Source organism: Oncorhynchus masou, chromosome 9 (assembly GCF_036934945.1).
Source record: "Oncorhynchus masou masou isolate Uvic2021 chromosome 9, UVic_Omas_1.1, whole genome shotgun sequence".
NCBI lineage: Eukaryota > Metazoa > Chordata > Actinopteri > Salmoniformes > Salmonidae > Oncorhynchus > Oncorhynchus masou.
Window position 1 is genome coordinate 48,966,772 of NC_088220.1, and position 15,161 is coordinate 48,981,932.

The 15,161-nt window shown below is 42.0% G+C and overlaps 1 protein-coding gene across 2 annotated transcripts; it reads left to right on the top strand.

Annotated features, from left to right (window-relative positions):
- The first annotated feature begins 1,983 nt into the window (after positions 1 to 1,983).
- Positions 1,984 to 13,212, top strand: LOC135546103 (rho-related GTP-binding protein RhoU-like). Of its 2 annotated transcripts, none has more exons than XM_064974258.1 (3): positions 1,984 to 2,429; positions 4,450 to 4,508; positions 10,730 to 13,212. In XM_064974258.1, exons 1-3 carry the CDS (start codon positions 2,213 to 2,215, stop codon positions 11,183 to 11,185), a joined length of 732 nt encoding a protein of 243 aa, XP_064830330.1. In that variant the 5' UTR covers positions 1,984 to 2,212; the 3' UTR covers positions 11,186 to 13,212. The 2 variants fall into 2 exon arrangements, with proteins under 2 accessions (XP_064830330.1, XP_064830331.1); XM_064974259.1 differs by having other exon boundaries at positions 2,284 to 2,397.
- Positions 13,213 to 15,161: the final 1,949 nt, after the last annotated feature.

Sequence of the window (15,161 nt, forward strand, 5' to 3'; positions counted from 1 at the left end):
GGCAGTGTGCTTTAGTAATAACCCGAGACCTGTTTTTGAAGGATACATTTCCCCCTACCTTATTATTATTGTATGTTTTGACTGTGTGCCACAGCTCTTAATTGTAAGAGTTAGAATTAACTTTATCCCAGGACATGGTTAGATGATCTGGCCTGTTCGCCAACACTTGATGTCTCCCTCCTATAGTATGTTGCACTGATCTCACTACACGGTACTAGGGATGCCGGAAGCCCACGACAGACCTGAACCCTTGGTAGATTGGTAGATGGTGAATTGGAAGATGAGTGGTGAGATGGGTTATGGTTCGCAGGAAGACTTTATTACACGACCCCTTAGAAGAGGCAAGGACACGAGAGCAAATCTTAACAAACCTCAAATTAAATGTCATTACTTGTATTGTGCATAGACCAACATGAATAATTTTGTATGATCAAAAAACAAATGGGTCTCCAAACGTTGAATCTTGCAATAATACATATATATATTAGGCAAAATCTTGAAAAATAAATCAACATTTTGACGGGAGTCTAGTGTTTGATTCCTTTCTGCGTTTCACACCACCGTGTGTGTGCGTGTGCGTGTTTGTGAGAGAGAGAAGACAGAGTTTTTTAATGTAAAAACGTTTTAAAGCTCAACTAAAAGGAAAGAAAAAGAGGTAGAGCATTTTGATGACTGGCTTTTTTTACCACAGGGAGGCGACAAAAGCTAACGCATGTACTGCAACAGCCATACTGTGTCACAGATTCATCGTGAGGGTGTCACTCCATTTTGATTGATGTTTTGAACACGACACTTACACTTGATGGACAGCCAGTTGGGATCCTGTGAAGTCGCCTTGATTGGCGCCTTGACAGTGACTCTGCAGAATTTAATATGCAGAGATCCACGAGGCTGAGATATCTTTAGAATTGGTAAAGGGAAACCCCAATGGTAAAGTTAAACAGAAATGACGGAATCGACGGCAAATGCAGTACTGCCTGCTCAAGGCTCAAATATAGCGCTGTAGGCGACATAATTTATGGGCCTAGTCCAAACTCGACCATGGGCCTCACTGGAGTTTCAGCCTGTACTTTATTTAAAGGTTGGCACGTGACAGAAGGATATTGGGCCTTTTAAACTGTGCTTACCTTGACAAGTCTCGACATGCCCTGACCTCAAACGAGGTGTTATTAATGTGTATTATGCCTAGTTTGTAGGCACATAGGCGTTTGTCTTTCTGTTGAATCTGTTCTCAATGTCGGCCATTGAAATAATATTGTATCAGCCTAAATCTGTCAAAGGTGTGCCACACTCACTGTCAAACATGTTGAGTAGGTAGGGTGTCAAAGAAATGTCTCCTTTCAAAACTAGCTGCTTGACAATGCCAATTAGCCATGAACAGTTGAAGGGTAGGGCCAACATTTGTTTTTGTAGAATTGTGTTTTGAGTTACTGGCCCTCCTTTGAAATAGTTAGCAGGTAAATTCCAAAAGGGGCAATGCATGTCAAAGTTCTCCAAAGGTTGCCTTTCAAGTTTTTCTCTTTGTGTTATTCTAAAATGAATAGGAACAGGGAATGGTGGGCTACACAAATTCACGTCTATTAATTATGTGAGGTGTTCAATATACTACATTTGAAGACAGAACACCAGGGTTCTCCAATTCTGAGCAGAAAAACATATATATACATATATTTCGCTGTTGGACATAAAAGACTACAATCCTCATTAAATCAGCACAAAGTTATTTTAATTTAGGAAATCTGTTCCCAATTTATTTATAACTATGTTCAGGTCCCGACCATCCGCTCAAGAAAAAATCTGCCCAGGGCTGAATGTAATTGGGGACCCCTGAGGTACATAAACCTACAGGAACATGAATATGTTCATTTTGCCACTGACAGAAGGCGTGCCCATCAACTCGCTTCCTTTCAAAGCGCAGTGGTGGAAGAGGGGAGGGAATAGTCAAATCATGCTTGAAGTTATAAAGCAGACCCTCCTCCAACGAGTATTCAAAACCTGAGAGAAGTGCCTGTTTTCAACTTTTTACACATACTGAGTATTAGTTCTTTGGAGAGCACAAGACTACTGCTTTGAATTCTAACAAATAAAAAAACGGCTATAGACCAACCTGTCTAATTGACAAATATATTATAGGCTACAGAAGACATTTTCATGGTGCTCTCTTTATTTGCTCCTACTGGAGTAAGGAAAAGGTGTTCGTAACCAGTGCTGGATGTCACCTCCAGCTCCAATGGATTATAACCAGGCCATGGCTCCTCCAGTGCCGCCGCACAAACCCAAAACGACCCGGCCACTCGAGGCTCAGGAGCGGGTGTTGAAGTGCGTACTGCTCGGCGATGGAGCGGTTGGGAAGACCAGCCTAGTTGTCAGCTACACAACGAATGGCTATCCAACGAAGTACGTCCCCACTGCGTTTGATGACTTTTCAGGTGAGCCAGTTAAAACCATTTATTGTGGCACTATTATTGGAAAAATAAATAATGATAGATTAGTCTCCGACAGGCAACAAATCTGCAACTTCCCAGACAGATAAAATAAACATAAAACATGTTTTCTGTTGCACATTGCTACGTTTTGATTTTGACTATGGGCCAACACCCATATATTGCACATTGCTACATTGTAACAAAGCCTTAATTGACCATAGTGGACATCTGTTACATTGTAACGGGGAAATGTGCTGGCTCTGTCTTGCAGCCACCAATTCTGCGGAACGAATCACCTAACTTTTCTTGTGTCATTTTGCTGCCCTCGAGGCTAACAGCAGCGACCGTCTGTCTGCAGATATTTGTATTATTGCACACAAATGATGCGCCCTGGTCATTTTATACGCCCGGGCCTGTTGTAATTTCCAGTTGGCAGAATTCCATTTTCCAAAACGTAGCCACCAGCAAATGTTTGTCTAACCTACGGAATGGTTGAAAACTTAAACGGCATACTTGTTGAAACTAACCTCAGTTGGCAAGTGATGACAACGCCCGCCCGCACACACTGACGTTAGCGCGTCATTATCTCAGGAGAAGCCTATCCTTCCTTTTGAAGTTGTCGCTATAAACTTTGATCTCAGGAAACCTCCACCAAAACGCAATGTCTGGATTCATCTAAACTTGCATGACATGATAAGTCGCTCTGGATAAGAGCGTCTGCTAAATGACTTAAATGTAAATGTTAAATGTAAATGATAACTTTAGGAGTCTAGGGATGGCTTGATTAGGAAAATGTGACCCTGTCTTTATGGCCATTCAAAATGATAGACACAGCTGCCCTTACTTATCCGTACATCAGGAATATACATCTATTATCACCATTCTATCATTCTAAACACCTAATTATACTTATGCCAACCGCTATGGAAGGTTTTGAATGAGACTATTACATGTTTTAATAGGCGTATACACACGAATACACTTAGTATTCATCCCTCTCTCACTGCCCCCAGAAATCCAAGTTATAAGGCCTAAAACGAACAGAACATTCTTGTTGAACATGCTTCTCAGCAGGCAGGCTTGGCTTTGGATTGAACAACTCTGGCCATTGTTGTCAGCCTGGACCTGAAAGCCGTCTCTCTGCTATGATGGAATGGACACATCTGTTGCAATGGCTCTGAGCAGAGATTGTCTTTCTCCCTCATGACAGAGAGGGATTGTGCAGTTTGGGGGCCCCATTTGATGATGTCATTTTTCCGTCCCTGGAATCAGAGCCGTCTTTTGAAAGCTGATTTCTGGGCAGTTATGCAATTCCACAGGTGACACTTGGGGGGGGAGAGAGAGTGTTTTGGGCCCAAGTAGAATATGAGGCAGATCATATGTCTTTGATTGGGGAACGATTGCACAATAGGCGCTGGGTTTAATGAGGAGTAGTCCGATGCTGCTGCGGACTAGTCCCCACAGCTCTTTGATCAGGTGATGTGACCATATATCTTGGGCGCCTTGTAAACACTTCCAGAAGCTTCACCACATTGGGCTCTTTTGAAACATGGCCTATAATGAAACTGCTCGTGACATGACTCATAGCACTCTTCCAATCTGGAGAAAGCTATTGGGAGAGTCACTAAACAAACAAATCCGCTTTGGTTTCCTCTGTAGACAGCTTGGCAGGGCTTTCAAAGCTTGAAAGAACAGAATATGGTATGAAAGAGAGAAGTTATTGCCTTTACTTTAACTGGGCGAGTGGGTGGGCGAGACAAGACCGCCACTCTGAGTTAGGGGGATGGGTGAGCTTTCTGTTCACTGTGTCCAGGGGGTATGAAGTACGTCAAACTGGCTTGCCTTTGTTTTTCCCAGAGGATATTTTTGGTGGGCTGGCCTCTCATCTGTCAGGGGTCTCTTCCTTTCTGTGTGTGTGTATGTTTGTTTAAAGTGTCAGGTGGAGTAATGTGGAGGCAGATGGGACTATAGCCCCGCGCTGATTATTTTTTCTCTCTCTACCTCTCCCCCCCCCCCCCAACAGCGGTGGTGCAGGTGGATGGACACCCTGTGAGGCTACAGCTCTGTGACACTGCTGGACAGGTGAGAACCCTAGCAACACCTCACATACTACACACAGTATGCTTCGACCTATTGGTGCTGCGTTCACCGCTCTCTGTCACAGGCATGTATGCCCAGAGGAAAAATTATGCTGAGCACCACTGAACTTCCCCCAACGGCCATTTTCCTTCTTCTGCTTGGTTCTCATACATGTTACATGATTTTAGAGTCAGAGACGGTGTTGGCTTTTGTGTTGCGTGTCGTCTTTGCTGGTGGGTTTTGCTCAAGGCAGCATTCTGGGGCACCGTCTTATTTCCCAGGCTCTACCACTACTCTGTGGCAGCTGTGGGGCCCGCTGGTTCTCCTGAGAATGCCTCTCTAACACCCCCCCCCCCTTAGAGAGAAATGAATTCCTGGGCTTTGCTGCCACTCTACATCTGAAGTGGGATCCAGGCAAATCCATTGGCATAGCTTTTGGGGATGGGGGTTGGGAGGGGGGATTTGGGAATGCTTAGAGGCGTTAGAACGGCGGGGACTCATTAGAACAGAACAGATCTGGGTTGAAGCCACATTGTGTGGCAACCGCTAGGAGGGAGGGAGACGACGCAATCACAGAAAGTAGCTGTTAATGCATGTTTTTTTATATCTCGTTATGCTCTCTTCCTCTTCCCCCCCCCCCCCCCGCCCCCTTTCTCTGTCGTTCTGCAGGCATAGGCAGGCGCGGTTGGTGTAACTGAGAGTTGTGCGCTTGAGCTCTGAGCGTCATGCTAAGCCTTTTTAACATGGTTAGATTGTTCTAGAAAGAGAACAGGTTGTGAAAGCCCTGGTGTTTTCTCTCTGGGCATGGGTGGTGTCGTAATTTCACTTCTATAGCTACAACCCAGCCCAGAGAGCATAGTTTAGTTTATTAGGATCCCGTTAGCTACTGCACATGCAGCAGCTACTCTTCTTGGGGTCCACATATAACATATGAATGCAAAGTACAGAACAGTAAAAGACAAGAACAACATAACATATTACATTAAATTTAATATATATATATATATTTTTTTTTTATAAGAGAGACACCAAGAGACAACAAATATACTATTTACACACTTAATATATGCATATTCCTACATACAGTACAGTTAAATATGATCTTTGTAAAGAGGAGAGGCACTGTGATAAATAATTTTTTATCTGTTTTTTTAAAGCTAAATTTTCTTTTTGCCTGAGTAACCTCTTGTGGCAGAGCATTCCACGATGACACGAGTGACGCATTAAATCTGGTTTTGGTTTGGGTACTGTGAAGAATCACATAGTGGCGTGTCTCGTGGGGTATTAATGTCTGTTTAAAGTGTATATGCAAATAGATTTTACAATTGGTTAGGCATTTTCAACACACAAATGTTTCTTAAAAAGACTAGCAGAGAATTAGTACATTTCTCCTTAACCCTCAACCATGAAAGACTATCATGCATGTTGTTCATGTACAGTTGAAGTCAGAAGTTTACATACACCTTAGCCAAATACATTTCAATTCAGTTTTTCAAAATTCCTGACATTTAATCCTAGTAAAAATTCCCTGTCTTAGGTCAGTTAGGGTCACCACTTTATTTTAAGAATGTGAAATGTCAAAATAATAGTAGAGAGAATGATTTATTTCAGCTTGTATTTCTTTCATCACATTCCCAGTGGGTCAGAAGTTTACATGCACTCAATTAGTATTTGGCTTTAAATTGTTTAACTTGGGTCAAACGTTTTGGGTAGCCTTCCACAAGCTTCCTATAATAAGTTGGATGAATTTTGGCCCATTCCTCCTGACAGAGCTGGTGTAACTGAGTCAGGTTTGTAGACCTCCTCGCTCGCACACGCTTTTTCAGTTTTGCCCACAAATTTTCTATAGAATTGAGGTCAGGCCTTTGTGATGGCCACTCCAATACCTTGACTTTGTTGTCCTTTAAGCCATAACTTTGGAAGTATGCTTGGGGTCATTTGGAAGACCCATTTGCGACCAAGCTTTAACTTCCTGACTGATGTCTTGAGATGTTGCTTCTATATATCCACATACTTTTCCTCCCTCATGATGCAATCTATGTTGTGAAGTGCACCATCCCCTCCTGCAGCAAACCCCCACAACATGATGTTGCCACTCCCGTGCTTCACGGTTGGGATGGTGTTCTTCGGCTTGCAAGCCTCTCCTTTTTCCCTCCAAACATAACGATGGTCATTATGGCCAAACAGTTCTATTTTTGTTTCATCAGACCAGATGACATTTCTCCAAAATGTACGATCTTTGTCCCCATGTGCAGTTGCAAACTGTAGTCTGTTTTTTTTATGACGTGGCTTCTTCCTTGCTCAGCGGCCTTTCAGGTTATGTCGATATAGGACTCGTTTTACTGTGGATATAGATACTTTTGTACCTGTTTCCTCCAGCATCTTCACAAGGTCCTTTGCTGTTGTTCTGTGATTGATTTGCACTTTTCGGCACCAATGTACTTTTATCTCTCGGAGATAGAACGCGTCTCCTTCCTGAGCGGTATGACGGCTATGTGGTCCCATGGTGTTTATACTTGCATACTATTGTTTGTACAGATGAACGTGGTACCTTCAGGCATTTGGAAATTGCTCTCAAGCATGAACCAGACTTATGGAGGTCTACAAAAAAAATTCTAAGGTCTTGGCTGATTTCTTTTGATTTTTCCTTGATGTCAAGCAAAGTGGCACTGAGTTTGAAGGTAGGACTTGAAATACATCCACAGGTATACCTCCAATTGACTCAAATTATGTTGATTATCCTATCAGAAGCTTCTAAAGCCATGACATCATTCTCAGGAATGTTCCAAGCTGTTTAAAGGAACAGTCAACTTATTGTATGTAAACTACTGACCCACTGGAATTGTGATACAGTGAATTATAAATGAAATAATCTGTCTGTTAACAATTGTTGGAAAAATGACTTGTGTCATGCATAAAGTAAAACTATAGTTTGTTAATTAACAAGAAATTTGTGGAGTGGTTGAAAAACAAGTTTTAATGATTCCAACCTAAGTGTATGTAAACTTCCAACTTCAACTGTTAGTTCTGTGTGTGCAGTTAAGGGCAAGGCGTGCTGCTTTGTTTTGAGACAGCTGCAGCTTCTTTGCATCACCTAACCATATTAACGGACAGTAATCAAGATGGGACAAGAATCAAAGCCTGAACAACTAGTATAGTTGATATGTGTCAAAAACGCAGAACATCTTTTTATAAGAGACATTCCTCTTCCCATCTTCACTACAATTTTGTCAATATGACTTGACCATGACAACTGATCATCCAATGTTACTCCTAGGAGTTCGGGTTTATGCACCACTCCAGTTGAGGTTTAGGTCTAAGAGAATGCTTTTAACCAAATGCGTTACTTTTGGTTTTAGATGTATTTAAGACCAGTTTATTGTTAATCACCCATTCTGACAATAAGGTAAGTCCTCTTTAAGAGTCTCAGTGAGCTCACTGGCTGTAGGTGCTGATGTGTAGAGGGTGCAATCATCAGCAGACTTCAGCAGACATCATTTTAACTTCTTGTAAAACAAGTGGCAAATCATTTGTAGAAATAGAGAGGGGCAGTGGCTCAAGTCCACTGCCCTGAGGGATACCGCACTGTACATATCTGATGTTAGAGAATCTTCCATTGAAGAATACTCGCTAAGTTCTATTTGATAAGTAACTCTCCAACCATGTGACAGCAGGTGATGTAAAGCCATAACAAGTGAGTTTTCAATAACAAATTATGATCAATAACACCAAAGGCTGCACTGAAATCTAACAATACAGCTCCAACTATCATCTTATTAGCTGTTTATTTTAGCCAATCAGTCATCTGAGTCAGTGCAGTACAAGTTGAGTGCCCTTCCCTATATATATATATATATATATGTGAAGTTCACTAGCACCGCAGGGCACTGCCAGTACTGTAAACACAATCACAACATCCAAGTTGTTTTTTCTAAGAAGACTTGACTGTGTTTGGTTGAGTGTAGAGTTCACAACCATTGGAATGAACACAAGGCCCAAACACTTCTGGGCGTACATGCACTGTAGTGAACTCCTCACAGTGGTCTTAGGGCTGAATGGATCTGTTTACTTTGTACACAACTTCTAAATCCTCCACTCTCACAGCCACAGAAAGCTGGGGCAAACACATGCAAAGTCAACAAACACTTACTGTACATATATACAATATCATAGCAGGAGAACAGATACCGCACCCTGAGAACGCCTGAGATATACGATAGCAAACGCTGCTATGGCTGTTAGGTCATTCTCATAAAACTGTAAAAAATTTAAAATTATAAACATTTTTCACAAAATGCCTTCTTTAATCATGTTAAGGTTTTCTTCTATCTCCTCCTCTGAAGAGGAGGTGTAGCAAGGATCGGACCAAAATGCAGCGTGGTTAATTCGATACACCTTTAATGAAGATGAAACACGAACAATACAAAAACAATAAATGTACCATGAAAACCTAAACAGCCTATCTGGTGCAAACAACACAGATACAGGAACAATCACCCACGAAACACTCAAAGAATATGGCTGCCTAAATATGGTTCCCAATCAGAGACAACGATAAACACCTGCCTCTGATTGAGAACCACTTCAGGCAACCATAGACTTTTCTAGATAACCCCACTATACCACAATCCCGATACCTACAAAAAACGCCAAGACAAAACACACCACATAATTAACCCATGTCACACCCTGGCCTGACCAAATTAATGAAGAAAACACAAAATACTAAGACCAGGGCGTGACAAATCACTGAGATTAGGATCTGCACTTATCTATTGCATAATTATTATGTTTTTTTATCAGATATGCATTTTACCAACAAATTCACAAAATTCTCATTTCCGTAACAGTTTTCGAAGTTCCAAAAAGTAATAAACAAATCTATATTTCTAATATTTTTTTTTTACATTGCTCCCCCCCTAATGAAAATAAAGGTTCGTTAAACATAACACTGAAAATAAAAATATGTCGAATGAAATTAACCATTAACTTTAACCATTTCGATAATGAGAAAGCCAAGAGGGGTAAAAGGGGGTGTTTGAGAATAATAACCTTTTATGAACACATATAAGCGAATACATTAACTTAACTTGTGCTCCTCTAGATGATCCATCATGGGTGAATAAAACATTATTTATTCAAAACTGATTGTAGTTTTTACAGGAACTTGAAAAAGTGGTACGGTAATGAGACACTGTTTGTATGTAATAAATATTATACTTTAATGTAAACTTCAACTCGTATACAATTTTTATGATTTATTGACAAACTACAACAACATATTTTGTTTTATTCAAATAAGTTAGGTTTTTGTAAATAATGTTTTTAATAACATTACCCCCCAAAATCTCATCTGGACGCATTTCGGTAATGTGGAATTGTGGTGAATAAAAAAAAAATAATCCGTCAGAAATTAAAAATGTATTTTATAATAAGACATGTTTCCAAAAACAAAACATCTTAGTCCTCAGAATGATAGTTTATTTTTGCAGATTGATAGTTGATTTTTGCAGAATGATAGATGATTTCTGCAGATGCATCATGGTTATGTAACTCAATTTGCTACAGACATTTTATAACTGGTTTCCTGAGAATTACCTTGTTAATTAAAAAAAGTCACTCCCCGCTCAGCAAGATTGATGCATTTTGTATGTTAGCCAATATCTCTGCGCCGTCACCTCAGTTTGGAAACACTAAATTTTAAAGTATGATTTGGAAAAAAACGTGTGGGAAAAGACTATTCCACTCAGAGGCTACTGAATATAAAAAAGTACCTTTCCCTGTCAGGTTTCTGAAAAGGGTTAAAAGAGAGAGGGATTTGTGTCAAGTTTCTGCCAGCCTTAATCTGTGTAATCAAGGATGTGAGAGGCCTTGTTACCCAAGGCTCTGTGGCTCCACGGTGTTCATTTGGGAGATCAGTGTGATAATGAAAGAGGAGGTTACTGCTCAACATAAACAGACTTCTCTCACACGGTTTGTTATGGAGAGATTATCACCACCATTTATTTCCACTGACATTCTGCCTGCTTGTTTTGCATTGACCTATAAAGCGATTACTGCAATGTGTTGGTGTGAAGCTGGTTTGTTTGTGTGTGAAACTTGGAGTGAAATACATCAGACAGTGGAGTTGGTAAAACTCTACTACCTAGGGATTAGACCTTGATGGATTTTATATAACATCATCTTTCTCTCTCTTTTCTCTCTCTCTCTCTCTCTCCCCTCAGGATGAATTCGATAAGCTCCGTCACTTCTGCTACTCGCGCACCGACGCCCTCCTCCTCTGCTTCAGCGTGGTCAGCCCTGCCTCCTTCCAGAATGTCTGGGAAAAGTGGGTCCCAGAGATCCGCCGGCGCTGCCCGCTCACGCCCATGCTGCTGGTGGGAACCCAGTGTGACCTGCGCGAGGACGTCAAGGTACTGATCGAGCTGGCCCGGCGGAGGGAGAGGCCCGTGGCCGAGGTGGACGCCCGCGCCCTGGCGGACAAAGTGGGCGCCGTGGCGTACGTGGAGTGCTCGGCGCTCACCCAGAAGAACCTGAAGGAGGTGTTTGACGCGGCCATCGCCGTGGGGATGAAGCACGCCGATAGGAGGGCGCGGCGGGAGAGGAAGGTGCGCAGCACGGCCGATAAGATGAAGACACTGTCCAAGTCGTGGTGGAAGAAGTACGTCTGTATCCAGTAGAGAGAGAAAGAGGAGAGGGATACCGACTAGGACTATGAAACTGGGACTGGAAACGTGTTCAGATGAGCCTATATTGTTCATATAGGTTGAAGGACTTCTGTCTTAGCTCCTCTCAGATGACCCCACATCTTCAAAATTAGGGTTGCAAAATACCGGGAACTTTCAATAATTCCCCTGGTTTTCCCGAAATCCCATTTGGAGGATTCCCGAAATCAGAAGGGAATAAGCAGGGAATCCAGAATCTTCCAATTAGGATTTCTGGAAAACCAGGGAATTTATTAAAAGTTCAGGGAATTCTGCAACCCTAGTCAAAAGGAAGGGAGTGAGGGGATGGACTGGGGAGTGAGAGTGTCTCAAGTTGGAGGAGATCCACTGATTGGTTGTTTGCAAAGAGACTGACAGGACTGTGCTCCAACCACTCCCTGTCTGCTTGAGCTGGTTTGAATTCTAACCTTTGAGCAGAGTGGTATCACAGAAGTAAAATCATCAACATGATTGACAATGCAATGGAGCAAAGAGCGAGTTGAACTCAGAGCAATAAGGACTTTTATATGAACTGATGGGTGGGGAGGGGAAAAGACTGGGATGTACTCTTATACACCACCCTTTAAAAAAGATTTAAATACTATATCATGATGTGCTGCACAAAGTAGGTATCCCCCCCCATCATCATACCTGATATATGTTCACATCTTTTATGCGATCCACATGACTCTGTAATCAAACAGCCGATAGATCTCATTGGTAGAGCTAGACGGAAACAAACTGAGGGACTAACATGGCATTCAACTCAAACCAAATGGCACTACGATACGAATACAGCTACAATACATTCATATCTACAATCGTACCAATTGCATTTACAGACAAGACTTTAGGGGTATTGATAAGGGAGTTTTCCACCGATTCCACCTGGCCCTAGTCATCACTGTCAGCAGCATGATCTGGCCCCATGGTCCTCTGGTGGTGGTCACTCTGTCATTGCCAGTAAAAGCCAGGGGGTGGAGGGTTAAGCCTGGTGTGTGTGCGTGTGTTTAGGGGGTGCATATTTATGTGTGTGTTTAACCACATGACCATCTGAGGTCCTTAGCCCAGGTTGTGTCTGTCTGTCTGCTGCAGCGCTACATTGTAAGTGTCTGTTGATACAGCTGCTGCCACTGTCAGCAGACCACACAGTGAGGGACTGGGCTCTCCAGATAGAAAAGAGCTCCTCATCAATACACATTAATGGTCAGACCTTAAAGAGCACTCTCAACAATACACACACCCCATTGATCTCCACTCAACCTACTTTAACTGGAGAACTCGGCGGTTTCCATCCAATAGCCACTCCTCAACTGATGGGAGTCTGTAAACTGTTGAGAGCGTTGTCTCACTCTGCCGGAGTGAGGAGATTAGATTGAGGAACACAAGGTCATCGAGTGGTGCCACTGTAAATTGCACTTATCACGCTTAACCCAAATACTTTGTTGGAGTCGTGCCAATGATGCCATGCAATGGCCTTTGGACTGCACAGGGTCTGATGCCTCTCTTTGTCATTTGAAACGTTTGATTTTCACCCTTCCGTGAGAGTCGCAAGGTTTTCACTCCGCTGTTGATCACTACATTTTTGTAATTACAGAACTATATTGAGTTCACTGGCGCTCGTTCTCCTCTCCAGCAACCTCATGATAAACGGAGCGAATCGCCAACGAAACCAATTGTATTTGCTTCTTATTTTTCAGAAGCCTGTCTGTATGCTCTCTGTGTGTATCCCTTTATTTGGGGCATCAACTATAAAATGCACAGCCACTGATCAACCCTACAAGCAAATGTATGAGAAATTAAATGTATATTTTGTCTAACAATGTTTGTTTTTTTTGCAAGGTAATTTTGTGTACATTTTGTTCTGTTTCCATCACAAACTATCCCTAAACACCCTAAATGGTGCCGATTGAGACAGAAGTGTTTCACTTGCGGTCTGATACTGTCAAGGACTGTTTATAAAAGCAACAGAGATCTAAATAAATGTGAAATCTTAACAAAAACATGCCGTGTATCTGTTGTTTCTATGCAGAGAGATATGCTATCTTTTACCCCGTGTGGAGTGTGTGAGGGATTGAATGAATCCTATCTCCCGTTGAGTCTAAAATGAATGCTGGTGACGCTCCGTGTGAGGTCAAAGGTAAAAACACTATGTAAATGTGTGTCGAGGAACATTGTATTCGTCAACTCCATCGCACCCTCTCTGTTTCAAGAATGCGCTCGAGTTGTGGTGGATGATCATTGACAATCGTGTCTCTTACAGGAATGGCTCTATTGGTTCTCCTGAAGGAAAAAACAAACAACTCGCCTAAAAACTCTACAATGTTATCCATGACAATCCATCAATACAACTGAACAGTTGGTAGTCATATCAGTGTTTTTGTTGCGGCGTCTATTATAAACGCAGGAGAATTGCGGTAGAATTGCAAGAAGAGAACGTCTTCCTTCACGTCGCCACGGTGGAGATAATGGGTCGACAATTACAGCTGGTTATAGTTTGTTTTTAAGCTGTAATGATATCTTGAGAGTTGTTGTGTGTGGACGGCAGTTGGGTGTGCGTACAGAGTCTGGTGACGGTGTGGGTGAAACGGAGGTAGGCGTTGGGCCAGTGGTTTAATTATAATGGTTACAATGGTTTCCTGGGAGCTGCACTGGTAGTTTGACACAAAGCTGTTGTTTTTTTGTCTCTCTCAGAAGGAGCCATTGCATTGTGTCCAGCCTTTGGTAATGGTGATAAGCAGTCTGGTAGAGACAAGGCAGTACTTATACTTAGCTGTAAAAATCTACCTTTGGGATATAATGTATAGCTAGGCCTTTTCAGATAGGAATCCTGAATCCAAGTGTGGGTCACAGTGAAGAAAGAGAAAGGGAAAAGATTTACAGCGCAAGATGAAACACCCTTTCTGTTTCCAGATTTGACTGTTGTTGACTGATGGTGAGCAACTGTCCGATTTAGAAGACCTCTGAAGTATTGTGAGAGGAGAAAACATGTTCGGTGCCATCTGGAATATCAATAAGTCATAAACGGCCATGTACGGTGCCTTCGGAAAGTATTCAGACTCCTTGACTTTTTCCACATTTTGTTATGTTACGGCCTTATTCTAAAATGGATGAAATATAACAATTATCAGCAAAGTACACACAATACCATATAATGACAAAACATTTTTGCAATGTATGTATAAAAAAACTAAAACGGAAATGCATTATTTAAATAATATTTCAGACCCTTTGCAATGAGACTCTAAATTGAGCTCAGGTGCATCCTGTTTCCATTGATCCTCCTTGAGATGTTTCTAAAACTTGATTGGAGTCCACCTGTGGTAAATTCAGTTGATTGGACATTCATGTACATATAACCTCAATTGGGCCGACCAACCAGTGCTCCCTCACATTGGCTAACCGGGCTATCTGCATTGTGTCCAGCCAACCACCACCCACCAACCCCTCTTTTACACTACTGCTACTCTCTGTTCATCATATATGCATAGTCACTTTAACCATATCTACATGTACATACTACCTCAATCAGCCTGACTGACCGGTGTCTGTATGTAGCCTCGCTACTTTTATAGCCTGTCTTTTTACTGTTGTTTTATTTCTTTATTTACCTATTTACCTACCTACCTACATACCTACCTACCTAATACCTTTTTTGCACTATTGGTTAGAGCCTGTAAGTAAGTATTTCACTGTTGTATTCGGCGCACGTGACAAATAAACTTTGATTTGATTTGGAAAAGCACACACCTGTCTACATAAGGTCCCACAGTTGACAGTGCATGTCAGAGCAAAAACCAAGCCATGAGGTTGAAGGAATTGTCCGTAGAGCTCTGAGACAGGATTGTGTCAAGGCACAGATCTGGGGAAGGGTACCAAAACATTTCTGCGGCATTGAAGGTCCACCAAGAACACAGTGAACTCCGTCATTCTTAAATGGAAGACGTTTATA